The following is a 21,647-nucleotide window of genomic DNA, read 5'->3' as shown; positions in this document are numbered from 1 at the left end:
TAAATAGTAGTCAAACTTGTCAAATTAAAACAGATGTTTTCTGTGTCTGGTTTTGTGCTGTCATTCTATAGCTCAAGGTCACATTTTCCTCCTCCGCTGATTTAAAGGTCAAGATAAATAGAAATAGTCTTTTATAAATCTGTACTTTCATTGATGAAACTCCAGATCTTCATCTGCAGGTCATGCTCCTCCAGAAACGCCATCCTCCATCATTTATCACAGTGATACCCAACTTCACTTTGTTCATTTTAACAAAGCTGCATTAATTATGCATGAGACTCATTTCAGGCTGGTAATTAATAAACCACTTGTGTTTCGCGAGTCTGCCGTATCTCCTCAGGTTCACTTGAAGCGCCATGAGAGGAACGGAAATGATGATGAGGAAAAAATTACCAATTTATGCTTTCAGCAGCTCATTGGAGACGACGATTAGTGAACTTTAAAGTCATGCGAGGAGGCTGATGAGCTTCAGACACGTTCATTAAGATCTTCAGTCTGTTCCCACCGTAATCGCTTTTGTGAGTCAATGAATATCCTTTTTTTCAGATTATGTTAGTAAAATTGGATGTGAACTGCACAGCATGTTTATAAAAGAAAAAAAAATTGGATGTGAACTGCAAGGCATCAGCTGAGGCACAATTATTTGCATCATTTAAAAATAAATATTACACTTTACTTTATTTTTTACATTTTTATTATGCATGAATTTACTTATGCATATAAGAATTTATTTTTTATTTATTAAAAACACTGTCATTTGACATTTAACACTAGACATTTAGCAAAATTAAATTAACAGCTGAGACATTTATTTGAAACGCAAAAATAAATATACAACTTTACTTAATTTTATACCTTTCACTCATTTGTTTATTTATTTTAAACACTGATATTTAATTTTCTCCTGTTTTTTCAAATTATGTTAATAAAATTGGATGTGGACAGCATGTTAATACTAACAACTACAGTAAATACAGTATGTAATTTTAATCAATCAATCAATCAATCAATCAATCAATCAGTCAGTCAATTCATGTATTTATGTATGTATCTATATATTCATTAAAAACATTGACATTTAATGTTGTCATTTTTTTGTAAGCAAATTTAATAAAATAAATAATTTTATTACTTTTTATACATCTGTCCCTCAACTTTATTTATTTAAAAAAAAAAAAAAAAACATTTTCTCCATAAATTTCACTGGATTTCCTTCTCAAAATTTAAAATCAGCTGTGAACAAAATATATAAATAAATAAAAAATAAAAATAAAAAATAGACTGGAATTACTTTAACTGTAAAGTGGTGGTTGATTTAGCTGAGTATGTGAATCTGCTTGTGAAATTTCTGTGTCTTAATGGGAACTTCACACTCACACAGCTGGAGTGTTTTTGCACTGAACTCTGACCTTTTGACCCTTAATGCACCTGCTGCACCGGCAACCGTCTTTGAACATCTGCTCCATCTGAGAGCTCTACAGGTCTCTTCTTTCCCTCTTATTATTTTCTTGCTGTTATGTCAGCCAGTCATGTAAATCATGCATCATTTACTCGCCCTCATGTCATTACAAACCTGCATGTTTGCTGTTTTTTTTTTTTTATCTTTCTGCTCCACTGGCATTTGGTGTTTTTCATATTTGTGAAAGTGAGCAATAAATGAGCATCACTGTAATGAATTCATACTAAAAAAACATTCTGATTCATTTTGCTCAAGCGCATTCAGCAAATTATTTCTGTACAAAGCCAATAATAAACATCAGCCTGATTAAACAGGTTTTATTTCAAATGTAAGTGGATGATATTATTTCACACCTGACACAGAAAACAGCCCAGAAGTGGAAACATGATCTTCACTTTGTTTGCACAAAGCCACTATCAAATAATTAAAGTTTAATTGGCTTGTTTATCTGTTTAGCAATCTCACACTAATTGATGGAGCACTATTGCTTAATGAACTTGACTTTGATTAGGCCGATAAGGATTTCAGCGATCCGTCATACAATGAAATCCATTAGGATGCATCTCTGGAGAGAAACTTCTCCTCAGATAGCATCTGTTTTCATCAGAAACCTCAGAGGAGAAACCAGAAACACCCAAATCTCCAGCATGCAAACGAACAGCCTTAAATGTGTGGATTCAGACACCGCCGAAACAACTGTAATCGACTGTCGAGAAAACATCCTGCTGAAGCTCTTGGTGTTTCTTCACAATGCTGACAAGACAGTCAGCCATCACTCGTCATCACTAGATAGTGCTCATAGTGACTGAACTGACAACAAATATTCAAACACTAACTCAAGTGTGTAACTTTTGCACATCAAGATCTCAAACATTTCTTATCAAATGATCTGAGCTGCTATACATATATATTATTATATTATTAAAAGTCACATGGCAGAATTGAAAATACCTGTGCATTAAACGGTTTTAATGCATATTTGCCAGCCAGTCAGAATCGAGTATTCTGACAGACCATGGTATGATATAATTCTTTAGGAAAACAAGAATTACTAAAACTGAACAATGAAATACAGCTTATTCCAGGTCAGACTCCAGGATTCCACTGCTGCACAGAAAGCTGGGGTCTGTGTTCTTATGAAGTTGTGGTCTGAGATCACTTCAGTGCTGAAGATGAAAAAAAAAAAAAAAAAGAACTGGGTTCTCTTTGGAGTCCACTATACTGTGAACACTGTAAGGACTGAGGTCACAGGTCTCCCCCTCTGGCCTCTTCGGACCTGCGTTTGAGGGATTTGCAGAGCGCTTCACTGCTGCACAGAAGTTGTCCCAGGCCATGCGACACTTCCTTCCCAAGCACTCCAGCTCTATGGCTGCTTCTAGTCACCCCAAATCAGCGCTGACTCAGCAGCCCACGAAGTCCACACCTCCAGCCGCCCAGGCGGCTCCCAAGCCTGAGCCTCGCCAGCGCTCCAACTCTGCCAGACACTACCCATTTCCAAAGTGTCAGGGATCCCACAGAACCCACACAACCTGCCCACACAACCAGCCGCTGTTATAGCAGAAAAAATAAAACACAAACACTTTCAAAATAGAAAATAGAGCATATTTCCTCTTCCACTTAAAACGGGTGTTGCGTCCCCACAAGGCGATCCTCCACCCGCGTTAATCCAACCCCTTGCCACATGGGCTGAGGCCTGGCAGGCCATCCCCGGAGTGTCAAGTCAAGTCACCTTTATTTGTATAGCACTTTATACAATACTGGTTATGTCAAAGCAGCTTTACAGAGTCAAACAGGAAAATAGTTTGTCAATGATGCAAGAATCTTAGTGCTGCATTCAACACCATAGATCACAACATACACATAGATCGATTACAAAACTATATAGGTATTCAAGGGCAGGCTTTAAGATGGTTTAGATCCTACCTGTCCGATTGCTACCACTTTGTTTATTTAAATGGAGAGTCATCTCATTTTTCATCAGTAAAATACGGAGTGCCACAAGGATCTGCCCTAGGTCCTCTGCTATTTTCAATATACATGTTGCCCCTTGGTAATATTATTAGAAAATACGGGATTAGTTTACACTGTTATGCTGATAATACTCAACTATATATCTCAACAAGACCAGATGAAACTTCTAAATTATCTAAGCTAACAGAGTGTGTTAAAAATATAAAAGATTTGATGACCAATCATTTTCTCCTATTAAATTTAGATAAGACAGAGATATTACTTATTGGACCAAAAAACATTACACAGAATCTTGTAGATTACAATTTGCAACTGATGTGCTACTGATCTGATGCAGAAAAGCTAGTTCATGCGTTCATGACCTCTAGACTGGACTATTGTAATGCACTGCTAGCTGGTTGTCCTGCATCTTCAATAAACAAGCTACAGGTAGTCCAAAATGCAGCGGTTAGAGTCTTTACTAGGTCAAGAAAATATGATCATATTACCCCAATTCTACAGTCTTTGCACTGGTTACCCATTAAGTTCTGTATCAGTTACAAAATATTATTACTTACATATAAGGACCTAAATGGTTTAGCTCCTGCGTACCTAACTAGTCTTCTACCACGCTACAATCCATCACGCTCCCTAAGGTCACAAAACACTGGACTTTTAGTAGTACCTAGGATAGCAAAGTCCACTAAAGGAGGTAGAGCTTTTTCACATTTGGCTCCCAAACTCTGGAATAGCCTTCCTGATAATGTTCGGGGTTCAGACACACTTTCTCTGTTTAAATCTAGATTAAAAACACATCTCTTTGGCCAAGCATTCAAATAATGCATCTCATAGTTTTGGACTGCAGTTATATCTGATCAAATGTCAATTATTATTCTTTAGCTTGGGTTAAACTAATTAATTTTACTTGGCTGGAACAGCAGCTACGCTAATTATGTCTCTATTTGTTTCTCTGTTTTGCCACAGGATGTAACTAGGATTTACACAAGCTCCGGTCTGGATCCAGAACACCTGAGAAGAGATGATGCCAACCCCTCAGTGGACCTCAGATGATGCTAACCCTGAAACAACATACATAACTGGATTGATTGCATAATTGCTGTTAATGGTGTTAATCGTCTGTTTGTTTACGTCTTTAATTGATTTTTCTGAACATTTCTGCCGTATGCACATAAACTGACAGTCATCACTGACAAGCTACTACTAAATATGTAGAAGCTTAATTTTTTGTAAAGTTGCTTTGCAGTGATTTGTATTGTAACAAGCGCTATACAAATAAACTTGAATTGAATTGAATGCAAGAAGACAATAATAGAGTAATTTTTCAGCTAAAGTCAGTTTATTGATGATTTAGTGACGTCATCATCCAGTTAAGCTCTCTTCCAATAGTGTCTGTACAATCAGAAAAGCGTCGCCAACTAAGCAAGCCAAAGGCGACAGTGGCAAGGAACCAAAACTCTATTGGTGACAGAAATGGATAAAAAACCTTGGGAGAAACCAGGCTCTGTTGAGGGGCCAGTTCTCCTCTGGCCAGACGAAACCAGCATGGTGTGGTTTAATTCCAGGCTGCAACACAGGTGCAGGGGTCTTGTCTGGTTCCCTTAGTCTTGTGCCTATGGTCGTCGAGGTGACGAGGTCTTCGCAAGGGATCTGTCTATGGGGCGCATCTAGTTGACGTGGTCTCCACTGACATTCAGGGCTGTAGAGGTTGTCTCTAGGTGCTTATCCACCATCTGGACTGGATACGGACTGGATCTGGGTGGCTATGGTGACCTTGTAATAAGATTGAATGAGAATAATATTAGCGTAGATGCCATTCTTCTTACAATGTAATGTGTACATCGGATATTATGGGAAATGTTCCCGGTTCCGGTTGACCTAATTAAGGCAGCCTAACAATGCTTTAATAGATTTTAAATATAGAAATGTGATTGTGTGTTATGTGTATGCCAGGTTAAAGAGATGGGTCCTTAATCTAGATTTAAACTGACAGAGTGTGTCTGCCTCCCGAAAAACACTAGGTAGATTGTTCCAGGGTTCTGCTGCCCGCAGTTGATTATGATATTCTAGGTTTTATCAAATGATCAGAGTAGGGGTGCGCCCGAAGCCGAATACCTTATTCGGAAAGGCACGGAATGGCTTCAAAAGTGAATAAAGGATAACAAATTCTGCCTGAATATTCGGCTGAGGCTGCAGCAGAGTCTGGTGTTTGCTAGATTCACAGGTGAGCCAAGAAATCAGTGCAACATTTAACACAAACCTCTAAATTCACTCAGTGAGTGTGTGAAGTGAATGAATGTAAACTTTATGAATGAAAAGTTCCACTATTTGTATATATAAAAGGCAATGATTTAAACCTTACAGGCTATGATATGATACATGAATGAATAAGCACAGCGTGATTGCCAATCAAAGCCACGTTGCTGTCTCTGCGCGTCTCTCAAATACCAAACTAGCTCTCTGTCAAGAGTATAGGCCAATAATCAACTTAAATACAGATACATGTTCTACTAGACCTACAGTACATGTTTGCCTTCTTAACTTTTCCTGGTTTGCATGGCACATTCACATATGCTAAGTGAAGTTCAAAAAAAGACTTGTTTAAATAGTTCTGCATAATGAAATGTTAGCCTTGAATTAATTCATTCACTAAATGTTTGTCAAGAAATCTTCCTACTTGTATGATAAATTTATTTTTAGAAATTATAAATTTTATATTTTAGAACACTGGATAGGGCAAATAGTCAAAATATTATTTCCATACTCTTTTTATCCAGACCTGCAAATTACTTAAGTGATGCTCTTCTAAACTCCGCACGAACCGGTGAGCCAAAGGAAATCATGTTGTTTTACATAATCCCCTAAAATTATAACGCAGTAACAAGTGTGTGAAGTAGCTAAATGAGTTTATGAATGAAATAAGCGCAAATAAAATAGCAGTGTTGCAGTTGCCTTTTTCCATGAACATATAAAACCATAAACATAACAGTCTTATCAAATACTGTATGAAGTTCTGGTTCAAGCTCCGCCTACTTCCAATTTTATCCGAATACAGATACAGATACAAATAATTTGGTGATTGATACAGATACAAATACTGGCTTCGAAAATGGAAAATTTTTACAAATGCTAGAAACATGGTTTTCAAAGGAAAAAATGCTATCAAATAGCACACCTAGGTTCCTAACTAATGACAAGGAATTAAAAGAGCAGCCATCAAGTGTTAGACAGTGTTTTAGGTTATTACATGCAGAGGTTTTTGGTCCAATAATTAGCACCTCTGTTCTTTTCAGAATTTAGCAGTAGGAAATTATTAGTGTAAGAAAAAGTGATGAGGACGTCGAAGATCTTTGATGAAGAATACATTTTATTACAGAGTAGCAGTGACAAAGTACAAACAGCACTTCGGATTCAGAATGTTCCTAAGCTCATACATTTTATACTGTATTACGTTCATCTTCATTTTGTTTTAAATGTAAATTGCGGATAACAGTGAAAATGATAGCCTTCCGTTCCCACATCTTTGATAGGCTGTCAAGTTGAAAAAACCAAATGTTAAGATGATAAGATTAAACAGAATCCCTAGCAGTTATTTCATGTATCATTTTGGTCAGCAGATGGTTCTCGATACCCTGCTACTGCTCCCACGCTATAAGGGACAATTTATTGCTCCGGAGGTACTATTTACATATTAAGATCGGAAAGAACTATCTCTATCTTTGTAGGGAAAGGAGCATTGTTTAATACACAATTTGGAGTGGAAGCTGGGTCGAGGCAGACTATAATTTCTTACAGTCCCCTCTTCGATGCTCTTGGCCCAAAAGAAGCATAGCATCCACTCCCTTACACAGATCACACCTCCCTTCCTGGGCAGGTGCCCAGTGGCGGTGAACCCCTGCCTTAGGTTGTCCCCCTCTGGCCACTGGAGAATCTTACTCTGCATTGGGTCAGCACCTCATGCACACTGTTTATGACTCCGTTTCCTTTGAGCAAAATTATCACAGGGTTGTTTTTTTGTTTATTATCATAGGGTTTGTTTAAATTTGGAAAATGTTTCTAGGGTTTAGAGGTAATTGAGAGCCATCACAACCAATGGGAACGTCTAACATTGATCATTGAACTACCTGCAATTTGACGTTTCACCATAGAACACATACAGCATAATGTAATGCACTGACATATAATTAGGAAGATACAAACACAAACAGCAGTTTTAAAACTTATATCCCAAATCAAACCAGAGTATGCAATAACTAAATCTCCATCATGCATTTGTTTAAAGTCTTATCCTTTTCATCAAGTTTCCCAAAAGCTTTGTAAGCCAAAGAAGTTCGTAAAAACGATCGTACGACTGATCTTAATATTATGGTCTGTTTCCCAAAAGCATCGTAACTTAAGTAGCACTTGAAAATCATCATAGATCTATGAGTGCTCTGGAGTAATCGTAAAACCCTAAGTGCATCGTAAGAAGACAGATTTATGCGGTCACCTGCAGGACAATCGGCAGATTACACCTTTAAGTTTATTAAAGTGCAATGTGATTTTAATAGGATTTGATTGTATTTTATTGCACACTTTATTACTCGTTTTTTTTTTTTTTTTTAAATGAATATATAAATGAACTAATTAAAAAGAGCAGAAAAAAAGGCAATGACTTGCTGACGTGCACGAAAACCAGCAATGCATTGGACCCGGAAATAACGTCTCTATATTATATACTGTAGTACTATAATATATGTATATATTTATATAAAGTATATTATTATGTAAATTATAATATAATATAATATAATAGTATTGTATTATAATAATATTGTGTTATAGTTAATATTTCAGAATTTCCGAAGAATGCAGCATTAGGTTAATATTTCAATAAACAAGCGTGTAGTAGGCTACTACAATTATGAGCCATTCTATTAGGTGACATTTCAGCACTTGACAAATGGATAGCGACTCCTAAGTAGCACTTAAAGCACAGCTACGTGCAACTGTGTTAAGTGCATTTTTTGGAAATGCTTGTTAAACAATAACAAATGATCGTAAAATGACTCGTAGAAAACGCTCTTAAGTGCTAAAAGATCAATCGTTATCGGGAAACCCGGCCCAGGTTGACTCAGGGGTTATACAAAATGAAGTATCATTAATTGGACATAATGTCTGGTTGTTATCGACAAAGATGAAGAAGTGATTTAAAGTTGTGGTAATACATGTTTTCTTGTCTGAAACTATTACCCTAGTGAAATTATTGTGAATATGAGTTAGGTTAATTTCGCATGATTCTAAGTTGCCTGGGGTGCTCCACACAATGGTTGGTTTTCCAAAGCATTTTTTCCAATGGAGTTTTGTCACAGCATCCAGCGTCTATTCCCCGCCATTCTCCTGGCTGGCTCGCCAATGTAAGAAAAAGTGATGAGGACATTGAAGATCTTTGATAAAGAATATCTTTTATTACAGAGTAGCAGTGACAAAGTACAAACAGCACTTCGGATTCAGTGGAGTCAGAATGAATCCCGAACATCCTAAACTCAAACATTTTATACTGTATTACGTTCATATTCCCGCTCAACATGTAAATGAAGTTTCGTTTTAAATGTAAATTGCGGATAACAATGAAAGTGATAGCCTTCCGTTCCCACATCTTGGTAGGCTTTCAAGTGGAAACAACCAAATGTTAAGGTGATAAGATTAAACAGAATCCCTAGCAGTTATTTCATGTATCCTTTCGGTCAGCAGATGGTTCTCGTTATCATGCTGCTGCTCCCACGCTATAAGGGACAATTTATTGCTCCGGAGGTACTATTTACATATTAAGATCGGAAAGAACTATCTCTATGATAATAAGCTCTTTGTAGGGAAAGGAGCATAGTTTAATACACAATTTGGAGTGGAAGCTGGGTCGAGGCAGACTATAATTTCTTACACTAGTAATACAGTTTTTTATAACTATGCATTCTGTTAGTTTTGCAAATTTGTATTACAGACTGGGTTTTGGGAATAATAAAACAAGGTTACACTCTTCAGTTTGCTCAAAGACCCCCACGCTTCAGTGGCATGGATGCCACCTTGGTTCAGAACAAAGTCCTGACAAAGTCATGTCCTGCACTCTGAGATGATGAATTTACTGGCGAAAGGAGCCATATATATATATAGCCACAGAAAGGACACCATGTCCTAGTCTGATCGGACAGCATGGTGGTAATGTCCTACATAAATCACCAGGAAGGCCTCTCCTAGAGGTGCCTCTTTACTCTAGTAGAGCGCCTCCTAGAGTGGGTTCAGCTCAACTTGCGTTCACTGAGAGTGAAGCATGTGCCTGGCAGATTGAACCAAGAAGCAGACATGCTGTCTCGGAGCAATGTCCTCTCGGAAGAGTGGATGCTCTATCCCCAAGTGGTTCAGAAAATCTGGGAGATCTTTGGCAAGGCAGAGGTCAACCTCTTTGCCTCAAAAGACAACTCTCACTGCCCAACTTATTTTTCAGAGGACACGGACACGGTTGGCCCACAACTGGCCCAACCTCCTTCTTTACACTTTTCCCCCGATCACCCTGATCCCGCAGGTAATCAGGGAACAAGGGCACAGGGTACTGGAAGAACCAACACTGGTTCATAGAGCTGTCCCAGATGCTTGTAGCAGCTCCATGACCCATTCCCCTGAGACGAAACCTCCTCTCTCAGGCAGACAGAGAAATCTGGTACCCCCAGCCCAAGCTGTGGGCCCTTCACCTCTGGTCTCTCAATGGGAGACTGAAGGCCTCCCCAAGAGTGTTTTAAATACGCCATGAGATGCCTCTATGCCCTTAAATGGTCTGTCTTCTCCGCCTGGTGCACAACACATGGCAAAGACCCAGCTTCAAGTAACATATCTCTGATATTGTCCTTGCTACAAGAGCTGTTGGAAAACCTCAAAGTCTATGTAGCAGCTATAGCAGCCTATCACGGTCCTATAGCAGGCCAATCAGTAGGCAGGAACAACCTGTCTGTTTGCTTCTTAAAGGGGTCTAGGAGGCTAAACCCACCTCACCCTGCCACAGTCCCTACATGGGACATGTCCACGGTGATGAGGGCTCTAAGGAGCCCTCCCTTTGAGCCACTACAATCCGTTGACTTTCGTCCCCTGATGCTAAAAAACTTTCTTCTAATGGCGTCAGCCTCAATAAAGCGGATTGGAGATCTACAGCCACTCTCTGTAAGCCCCTCTTGCCTGGAATTCGGGCCGAACAACTCTAAGGTCGTCCTGAAACCAAGGCTTGGGTACATACCTAAGGTGCTCTCCACCCTATTCAGAGCACAAGTGATAACTCTATCAGCACTTCCTGCCTCAGAGGAAGAACAGGAGTTAAAACTACTCTGCCCAGTCAGGGTATTGAGAATCTATATTGAGCATTCCACCCCAATTAGGCAGTCAGAACAACTCTTAATATGCTTTGGTGGCTGCACCAGAAGGCTTCTGGTCACTAAGCAGAAACCCTCCAAATGGGTAGTTGATCCTATAGTGCTTACTCCTCCTTGGGCCTAAACTTGGGCCTAAACTGCCCCTTGGGAGTAAGAGCCGGAGTGCCCCTTGAGAGTAAGAGCCGGAGTGCCAAGGCTGTAGGTTTTTTCCTGGAACGTTTACTTATGGCTGGGCTGACCTCTTCAAGTTTAACCCTAGTGCCTCCTGCCCCTAGAAAAAATTACTTGTCCCTCTAAGCCCCTTGTGGTGCTTAAGGCAAGTATGAGTCGTTCCTATAAGTATAGCATGGCAGGATTGTACTCATTCCCCACAGAGTCTTAGCAGATGCAGTATGAGTGGAGTATTGATAGGGAACGTACTCAGTTACAAACGTAACCTCGGTTCGCTGAGATACGGGAATGAGTACTGCATACTTAGCCATGCTATACAGCTACACGACTCAGTCATCGCTTCAGTCGAAGTAACCTGAGAATCCTATGGCAACATGCCCGCTTATATAGCCAGATGGCCCTCCCCATATTGGTGGGCTTTGGTAGGCTTCATCGCCATTGGTTAGTTGTTTTATTTTGCTGAAAAAAATGGTGGTGGTGTTGTTCTGCATTACTGAAAAAGCATAAGTCATCTGAGAAAAAGGAGTTTTCCCTATAGCGTCTTAGCAGACACTGTACTCGTTCCCGTATCTCAGGGAAACGAGGTTACGTTTGTAACTGAGTACGTTTCCTGGTGTTTGTGTGTAAAACAAGTTTATCTGCAAGTCTGTTAGTCTGCAAGGTTCCTCATTTCTGCTCCTGTAGAGCCACAAAGACATGATATTTTATAAAAGACTAAAAAATGACTAGATATGCTATGCCCTTAACATACACCAACCCTAAACCTACCCCTTACAGAAACATTCTTATATATTCATATATATATGAATCACTCAGCCCGTGATGAGTAGGCGCAGGTGTGCCCCCCCCTCATCCTCAAGCATCATCCTATTCCTCTGGAGCATTGGGGAGATTGGGGTAGGGCGGGGAGTGGAGCCTGACAGACCTGCGAAAGCTGACCACAGGCGGGAGAGTCCGTCGGCGTTGGCCGTCCCCGCCCAATGTTGTAGGGTGAAGTGAAAGTCCTGGAGCACCAGGAACCACCGCGTCACCCTGGCGTTGGTCTCCTTCGCCCGGGCCATCCACTGCAGGGGAGCGTGGTCCATGAGGAGGGTGAAGTGGCGACCGAGGAGGTAATAGCGGAGCTCCAGGACTGCCCACTTGACGGCCAATGCTTCCCTTTCTACGGTAGCGTACCGCTGTTCTGCGGGGGTCAGCTTTCGGCTGATGTACATCACCGGGTGTTCCTCACCGTCGTGGCCCTGCGACAAGACAGCTCCCAACCCGGTGTCGGACGCGTCTGTTTGCAGCAGGAAGGGGCGGTTGAAGTCGGGGGCACGGAGGAACGGTTCCGTCGTCAGGGCGGCCTTGATTTTGAGGAACGCTGCTTCTGTCTCGGAGTTCCACCCGACTTTCTCCGGCTGCCCCTTCCTGGTCAGGTCTGTCAGGGGAGAAGTCGTTACAGAAGCGGAGGGTGCCGTTGGGCTTCGGGACCATGATGATGGGGCTGGACCACGGGCTGCGCGATGGTTCGATTACCCCTAACCTTAACATCTCCTGTACCTCCTCCTGTTATGCCCGCATTCTCCACCAGTGTGGCGGGGTGAAGTAGGACACGACACGAGGATGATGGTAAGTTCCCCGAAGGGTGGATTTTATTAACAGAATCGGCGGTGCGGTGAGGTGGTTTGGGTGTTCGGTGGTCGGCGTCTTGTCTAGGAAGTGCTTCTAGTGCAGTGTGGGTCCGTGCTCTCCCGTGGCGTTGGGGCTGGCTGTCACACGCTGCTTTCTAGGGGCAGAGGAAAAGACAATGTAAGCCGGCTCTCGTGGAGACATCTCTCACCTCTGTGCCCGCTTGCGAGGTTTAAATGAGCAGCGGCTGATGGCACGCAGGTGTGGCCGCTCAGCCCGTGATGAGTAGGCGCAGGTGTGCCTGCGCCGTTGCCATGACGAAACTGATGAGCGCTCGGGACACGTGTCACACTATATATATATATATATATATATATACATACAGTTGTGTTAAAAATTATAACTACACTTTGCAGTATCCAAAAAATATTTTTAAAATTTACAAAATGTAATTATTTTACAAAAAAAAAAAGAGATCATACAAACTTCGTTATTTTTTATTTAGTACTGACCTGAATAAGATATTTAATATAAAAGACGTTTACATATAGTTCATAAGAGAAAATAGTAGTTTAATATATAAAAAATGACCGCGTTTAAAAGTTTACGTACGTTTGATTTTTAATACAGTGTTGTTACCTGGATGATCCACAGCTGATTTTTTTAGCTGATAGTTGTTCATGAGTCCCATGTTTGTCCTTAACAGTTAAATTGCCCGTTGTTCTTCAGAAAAATCCTTCAGGCCCCACAAATTCTGTGGTTTTCCAGCATCTTTTGCATATTTGAACCCTTTCCAACAATTACTATGATTTTGAGATATATCTTTTCATAGAACAACTGAGGTACTCATACGCAACTATTCTCTAAATTATATTCTTATATTATAATGTTATATATACGAATGTTTTATCATTCTTATTTATAGCATTATCATATATATAAAAGTTTCAAATGCTCACTGACGCTCCAGAAGGAAACACGATGCATTAAAAGCCTGGAGGTGAAAACTTTTGAACAGAATGAAGATAAAACAGGTTTGTCTGCGAGTCTGTAAAGCAGGTTCCTCATTCCTGCTCCTGTAGAACCACAATCATGCTATGTTTAGTTTCGAAGTTATTAAAGTGTGTGTGTGTGTGTTCAGTAGTTAAGTAGTCTCCTCTCTGGCTGAAGTGGCAGGTCAGCTGACCTATCAGTGGATGGTGGCAGGTCACGTGAACGGTCAGTGGCAGCTCCTGCCAGTCAGCTGAAGATTGAACCCATATTCCTTTTAGAAAACCGTAATACATAAGTAAATGTCTCTATGAGTTCTGTGAAGTCTGTGCTCCTCACCAATGTCATCATGGAACGACATAAATTGAAATCGAGATCACAGAAGCCCAGTGAGACTTTTGAAACTTATATTAGTGACTTGAGGCTAAGAGCAAAAAACTGCAACTTTGGTGAGCTTATTCATGATCTACTAGTTTGTGGGGTATCAAGTGACATGAGAAAATCACTGCTGCGTGATCCAGAACTCACTCTAGTCAAGGCCATATCAATATGTCAGATCTATGAACAAACTGAACAGCACACTAAATACCTAGCAACATCTCAAATGACTACTGTAACGATCAACACTGTATATCAAGCATCTGTCACTGGTGTTCCTCAGGGTTCTGTCTTGGGTCCTCTTTTGTTTCTTATCTATCTTTTACCAATTTCCTCTATTTTTAGGAAATATGGTATCTATTTCCATTGTTCTGCTGATGACACCCAAATTTATATGTCTTCTAAACCTTCCTCAAAGTTTCATCCTTCTGCTCTTGTCGAGTGCTTAGATGCATTAAAAACTTGGTTTTCAAGTATTTCTCTGAAACTGAATAGTAGTAAAACAGAAATTCTTTTCATTGGTTCAAAAACAATAGCTAAGTCAAATATTTTCTCTGTGCTAATAGATAATTGCTTTGTTCCTCTGTCTAATCAGGTTAAAAGTTTGGGTGTCATTCTCGATAGTACTCTGTCATTTGAAGCTGATATTAACAGTATTACCCGTTCTGCGTTCTTTCACATTAGGAATATTAATTATCTGCGTCCTGTCCTTTCACTCAAGAGTACTGCTGCTCTTGTGCATGCTCTTGTAACATCACAATTCACCTATTTTAATGCTTTGTTTTATGGGCATCCTTCAAAATCTCTTCGTAAATTAGAGTTGGTACAAAATGCTGCTGCTCGATTTATTACCAAAACTTCCATCTCTGAACATATTTCTTCTGTTCTACAAAATTTGCATTGGCTCCCAGTTAAATTCCTTGTAAATTTTAAAATTTTACTTTTAACTTATAAAGCACTCAACAATTTGGTTCCTTCATATCTTCTAGATCTCTTTCATATACACACACCTTCCCGCATTCTAAGATCGGCTTCTGCACTTACTCTTCTTCTTCCACGCACTCTGACAACTTTTATGGGGTCACAAGCTTTTGGTTTTGCGACTCCCCATTTATGGAACTCACTTCCTTTTTTTTTTGAAGTTTGCAATAGTTCAAGTCTTACGGTTTTTAAATCTTGTCTTGAAATGTATTTGTTTAGGCAGGCTTTTATGTGATTTTAATGTCTGTTTGTTGTATTGGTTTTATTGTTTAATCTCATTTTTATGGACTTTGTAAGGTGTCCTTAAATGCCACTGAAAGGCGGCTATAAATAAAATTTATAATAATAATTAGGGATGCACCGAATATTCGTCAACCAAAATTATTCGGTCGAAAATAGCAAAAAAAACACACTTTCGGTGTTCGGCAGAATAGGCAAAAAGGCTGAATAATATGTACTGAACAATGACTAACGTGATCAAAAAGAGGCACGCACTAATGCAGCAAACATGTTGGCAGTGTGAAAGTATTTAAAACTATCAGGAAAGAAGTAATGCAGCAAACTTTTTGGCAGTGCATCATACGTTCAAGAGACTGTTTAGTGCTTCATCACATCTCCGATGAGAAGAAGAGGTTGCTGATGCTGGTGGTTAGGTTCTGTAACGACTAGTAAATAAACAGCAGAATGTTATATTTGATCCCGTTAGTCTAATGCACACACAAATTGCATGTATTCTGACAAGCTCGCGGCGCCAGGGTTCAAAGTCCAAGGCGTAAGGAAAATCTGCACTGAACTTGTTACTCGTCAGTTGCTCAGTAACGTTTTTGTGAATTTTTTTTTAAAGGCATATGATAGTTTTATACGCACAACAAACATCTTCCCAAATTCATAATGAGAATCATTTGGGGGAAGTCGTGGCATAATGGTTAGAGAGTCGGACTTGTAAATCCAAAGGTTGTGAGTTCGAGTCTCGGGGCCGGCAAGAAACTGTAGGTGGGGGGACTGAATGTACAGTACTCTCTCCACCCTCAATACCACGACTGAGGAGCCCTTGAGCGAGGCACCGAACCCCCAACTGCTTCCTGGGCGCCGCAGCATAAATAACTGCCCACTGCTCCGTGTGTGTGTGTGTGTGTGCGCGTGCGCGCAAGTGCACTTTGTATGGGTTAAATGCAGAGCACAAATTCTGAGTATGGCTGTATGTTACGTCACTTTATAAATCTGCATGTTGTTGTCAACAAATAGTGCACAAGTGTAGTAACTAGGATGCAGCATCACTGCAGTTTTAAAGTGTGTTGTTCTGCTTTCTGTGATTTGTGTTCTTTAAGTCTTTGTCTGAGACTGACATCTAATACACATTTTTTATTATTTATTATTTTATAATTTTTTTATTATTATTATTATCAGGTTTCCCTATTCCTATTCCAGGAGAGTCACTTTCCCATAGTGTTTAGTTTGATCTCTACTTAAACGCACCTGAATCAACTAGTCAAGGACTTTGTGTTTACTTGTCAGTAGTGTCGAAACTGAACTCAGCATGAATGTGGCTCTACAGGAGCAGGAATGAGGTACCTGTTTTACACACATCACTCAAACACAAAACCAGGAAACAGAAATCACTTAAATTCATGGAAAGAGACACTGAAGTGTAGTTGAGCTGTTGTGTGTTTGTATCCCTGTCTTTAAGCAGTAAAATGGCCGAAGCCAGATTTTCTCAGGATGAGCTCTCTGTACAGTGTGTCTGGATCTCCTGAAGGATCCAGTGACCATCCAGTGTGGACACAGTTACTGTAAGAGCTGTATTACAGACTGCTGGGATCAGACAAGAGTCTACAGCTGCCCTCAGTGCAGACAGACCTTCAGTCCAAGACCTGCTTTATGGAAAAACACCATTCTGGCTGAAATGGTGGAGAAACTGAAGACGATTACACTTTCTGCTGACTGTGACGCTGGAGCTGGAGATGTGCAGTGTGACGTTTGTACTGGAAGAAAATACAAAGCTGTCAAGTCCTGTCTGATGTGTCTGAACTCTTACTGTCAGAATCACCTTGAACAACATGAGAGTTTCTTCAAAGGAAAGAGACACAATTTGACTGAAGCCACTGGACGACTGCAGGAGATGATCTGCCAGAAACATGAGAAGCTCCTTGAGGTTTTCTGTCACACTGACCAGAAATTTATATGTATGCTGTGTCCGATGGATGAACATAAAAACCACGACACTGTATCAGCTGCAGCACAGAGGACAGAGAAACAGGTATTTAAATCTTGACTTTTCATATGTGCCCATTTCATATGTGCTTATATTCAGTGCTGGGGGTAATGCATTACAAGTAATGAGAGTTACGTAATCAGATTACTTTTTACAAGTAACACATTACTTTTAAATTTACATCAGAATATCTGAGTTACTTTTTCAAATAAGGTTCCTTTGTTTTCCCATTAATTGACTGATAGCTCTCTTTTGGATTTTTTGTTATTAAAACATAAGCAATTACTTAATATGAGGTGGGAAGTAAAAAGAAAGTAATGAATTTATTTTAACTAAAACTAAAGCAATTAGTTACTTATTTGCTTTAATTTACTTATTAGTTACTTATTGGCGTGTTTTGACTGCCGCTGCTCTCCCGCTGCCCTTCTGTTTTCGTGACAAATTTTGCTAGGTCATTGTCAAATAAAACATTCATTATGAACAACTTTTTCTCATCTCACACCTTGGATTTTCTGTTTGTGACTGAAACCTGACTGAAACCTGGCTGAGACCTGATGACCTTTCGTCTCTGGGTGAACTATCTCCTTCTGACTCTTCTTTTTACAGCTCTCCCGGGCCAGATGGACCTGGTGGTGGTCTAGGTACAACATTTCAAGAAGTCATTCAAATGTCAACTACTGTCTGTAGATGCCTTTTCTAGTTTTGAGGCACAACTCTTGTATATCGATTTCAATGGTCCTCTAATCTGCATTCTTGTTTACAGACCACCGAAAGTTAGGATAACATTTATTCATGAGTTTCAGACTTTCTGTCAAATCAAGTGTCATGCTGTGATAGACTGTTGGTTCTGGGGTATTTTAACATCCATGTCTGCTGCCTCTCTTAACCTATGGTTAAAAATTTTATGAGTCTCACTGACTTGCTCAATTTTGTACAGTGTGTCTCTTCTGCTACTCATAACCTAGGCCACACACTAGATCTTATTTTGACTCGCGGTCTGGCCGTTGAATACTGTTTTGAATACTGTTGCTCCGCTGAAGCCTAGAAAGCAGCAAGCTAGATCTAGTCCTCAACCTTGGCTAAATGCTTCTACCCATGTGGTCAGACAAGAGTGCAGGAGGGCTGAACGCAGGTGGAAAAGGGATGGTCTTTAGGTTTCTTATCAAATTTTAAAAGATTGTCTAACCACCCATCAAAAGTCTGTCAGTGATGCAATATCTCAATAACTTTTAAATTTGATTGCCATGAATGCAAACAGGCCAAAAGTTATTTTTAAAAACTATAGACTCATTTCTTAATCCAACCATTTGCTCAGCCCCTGTTTGCAATCTCGAGACCTGCATAGAATTCTTAGGTTTCTTTGTGCAGAAGGTACAAGATATCAGATCTCACCTCTTTCCTCCTGACATGGTTCATTCTCACCTGATCTCTCCTTCTAGCAGTTTCACTAGTTTTAAACCAGTGACTCCATCTCAATTTAGTGCATTAGATGAAATTTACATTTTGTCTATCTGATGTACTGCCTGGCCGTTTGCTTAGAGAGGTGTTGGACACTATTAGCCCTGCCTTTTTAACTATTATAAACAGTTATTTGACTAGCAGGGTTTTCCCAGAGTCTTTTAAACATGCTTCTGTACAGCCCCTGTTAAAAAGATCTCAACTTGATCCATCTGTTCTTAGTAACTACCGGCCAATTTCTAAACTGCCATTTATTTCTAAGGTTTTAGAGAAAGCAGTGCTTTCACAGTTTACTTTTTGTGTGGATGTTTTTTACTTTCTGTTTAAGTTACATTATGGTTTTAGAGCACTTCACAGTACAGAGTCAGCCTTGCTTAAAGTTAAGAATGATCTTTTGTTATCCATTGATTCAGGGTCATCTGCCATTCTGATACTGTTAGATTTGAGTGCAGCCTTCGACACTATTGACCATGATATCCTCTTGAATCGACTACAGTGTGTAGCAGGGGATCAAGGCACAGCATTACAGTGGTTCACCTCTTATTTAAAGGGTAGGACGTTTTCAGTAAATATTGGGTCGTTCATCTCACCTTCTGCGCCCGTCCCATATGGTGTTCCTCAGGGTTTTATTCTTGGCCCTTTATTGTTCTCGCTCTACATGCTTCCCCTAGGCTCCATTCTACAGAAATATAACATTAACTATTATTGCTACGCTGATGACCTCCAACCTTACCTTCCAGTCAAGTCCAAGTGAGAACTTGGATGGCTAATAATTTTTTGCAACTAAACACTGACAAAACTGAGGTGCTTCTGCTAGGCCCCGTTGCACTCAATACTACTCTTACAAATGGGTTTAATTTCCCTTAGTGATAACTTACAACACCATGTAAAAAACTAGGGGTCCATTTCGATCCATTACTACAATTTGACAAGCATGTAAACACGGTTGTAAAGAGTAGCTTCTTCCACCTCAGATCTGTTGCAAAATTAAAACATTTTCTCTCTAGAAAAGATCTTGAAATTGTCATCCATGCACTAATCTCTTCCAGGCTGGACTATTGTAACTCTCTGTATGTCGGCCTTCCTCAAAGCACTCTATCTCGGCTTCAGATGGTTCAAAATGAGGCAACCAGATTGTTGACAGGAACAAAAAAGAGGGAGCATATTACTCCTGTTCTTGCTTTATTGCACTGGCTCCCTATCAAATTCATAGTTGATTTCAAGGTCCTTCTTTTTGTATACAAGGCATTGCAAAAGTCAGCTCCGGATTATATCTGTGATCTTATCCAGCCATATAACCTCTAGGTCATTAAGATCTTGTAACCAGCTTCTTTTATCTGTCCCTCGTTCTCACTGTAAATCCAAAGGTTGACAGTGCTTTCGCTGTTGCTGCCCCTAAACTCTGGAACAGTTTACCGTTTACTATCAGGGCCTCTCCATCGCTCTGTTTTTAAATCAAACTTAAAGACTCATTTTCACACCTGTGTACGGAACTTTTGATGTATGTTTTTTTTTTGTTTTATATATATATATATATATATATATATATATATGTATATATATATATATATATATATATATATATATATATATATATATATATTTTGATCTCTGTTGCATATTAAGTAACCTTTTATTGAAAAGCACTTTGGATCAACCATGGTTGTTTTAATTTTGTGCTCTATAAATAAAAATTTACTTGACTTATTTATAGTGTAACAAAATACTGTAATGCATTATTTTACATAAAAAGTAACTAACGCAATTAATTATTTTTTTATGGAGTAATGTAATATTGTAATGCATTACTTTTAAAAATAAATTTCCCAAAAACTGTTTATATTTGCGCCCATATTAACAGGTTATAGCATTCAGCAGAAATTAACAGCAGCTATTAGAAGAGTTTCACTGTTTGTGAAAATGCCCCTAAAACCTTTAGCAACACAATCTTTTGTAAAATAGGCTTTGATTAAGCAAAATAAAATAAACTATACTGAACTATTCATCTTTCCTTTGACAAAATATATACTTCCATCATTCAAAACACAAGTTAAATGCAGTGACAGATGACTTTCCATTCATTAAATCGTACTGAATTCAGATGATTTCAGTAATTGATTTACTTTGTTCATTTTTTTTTTTTGTAGAGCTGCAGCTTAATTATGCAGCAGAAACACTGTCAGTGTGAAGCTCTATGTCTCTGTCAGTTTCACTTTTAGAATAGTTACACCTGTAGTGTGAAACAGGCTTAATCTTCATGTGAATTCACATACTCATGTCATCACTTCTGGTGTTTGAATCTACAGCCATCAGTTTCACTTTTCCTGGATTCATCTGTTCACATGATGATTTAGTGCTAGTAGTTTTCTGTGAGATTCACTATCATCTGTTTGTCCTGCAGAAGCAGCTGAAGGAGACACAGAAGACGTTCCAGCAGAGAATCCAGCAGAGAGAGAAAGATCTTCAGCAGCTGAGAGAGACTGTGGAGTCTCATAAGGTGAGTCTGGAGAAGAAGAGAAGTTTGTCACAAGGCGTTTTTCTATGACCCTTCAAATTGCGCAAATTGAACTTGTGAATTAAAAATACGGCAAATGGAAACGTGTCAATTTTGCAAAAACTCCCAAATATTGCAAAAAAGTTTTTACCCTCATATGAGGTGGTTTTTAAGGCAATACGAAAAAGGAATAAATCGCAAAACTGCAATGGAAACTTTTTTTTTTTTTTCACATTTACAGGTTACATGGCATATGTAAAAAGCCATATGATCATTCTTTAATGTACTATAACCTCCAAGAAACACTTCATACGTGGCCACTCCAATATAAGGGGCTTTCCCTACCATTAATGCTTAGACACTGCACATGTCTGCGGTGCAGTGTGGCTCTGATAGGGCCACTGAAGCTGATTGCCGCCACTGCTTGTGTTTTTTCCAGCCGTGCCACGCACGTTTCTGAAGCTGCTATCTGTACTGCTTGTGTAAAGATACACGCATACGCCTCCTTTGAATAAATATAGCCAAAATCTG

General features: G+C 39.5%; 1 protein-coding gene across 1 annotated transcript; it reads left to right on the top strand.

Moving 5' to 3' along the window:
• Positions 1-15,504: 15,504 nt before the first annotated feature.
• On the top strand, positions 15,505-21,080 carry LOC122135483 (E3 ubiquitin/ISG15 ligase TRIM25-like; the record flags this gene model as incomplete). Its single annotated transcript, XM_042714930.1, has 3 exons — positions 15,505-15,610; positions 16,689-17,209; positions 21,024-21,080. Coding segments are annotated over exons 1-3 (684 nt in total), but the record flags the coding sequence as incomplete, so codon positions are not given.
• Positions 21,081-21,647: the final 567 nt, after the last annotated feature.

This window comes from Cyprinus carpio, chromosome A24 (assembly GCF_018340385.1).
Source record: "Cyprinus carpio isolate SPL01 chromosome A24, ASM1834038v1, whole genome shotgun sequence".
Classification (NCBI taxonomy): Eukaryota; Metazoa; Chordata; class Actinopteri; order Cypriniformes; family Cyprinidae; genus Cyprinus; species Cyprinus carpio.
Note: the sequence above shows the minus strand (reverse complement) of the source record. Positions and strands in the feature narration are given on the sequence as shown.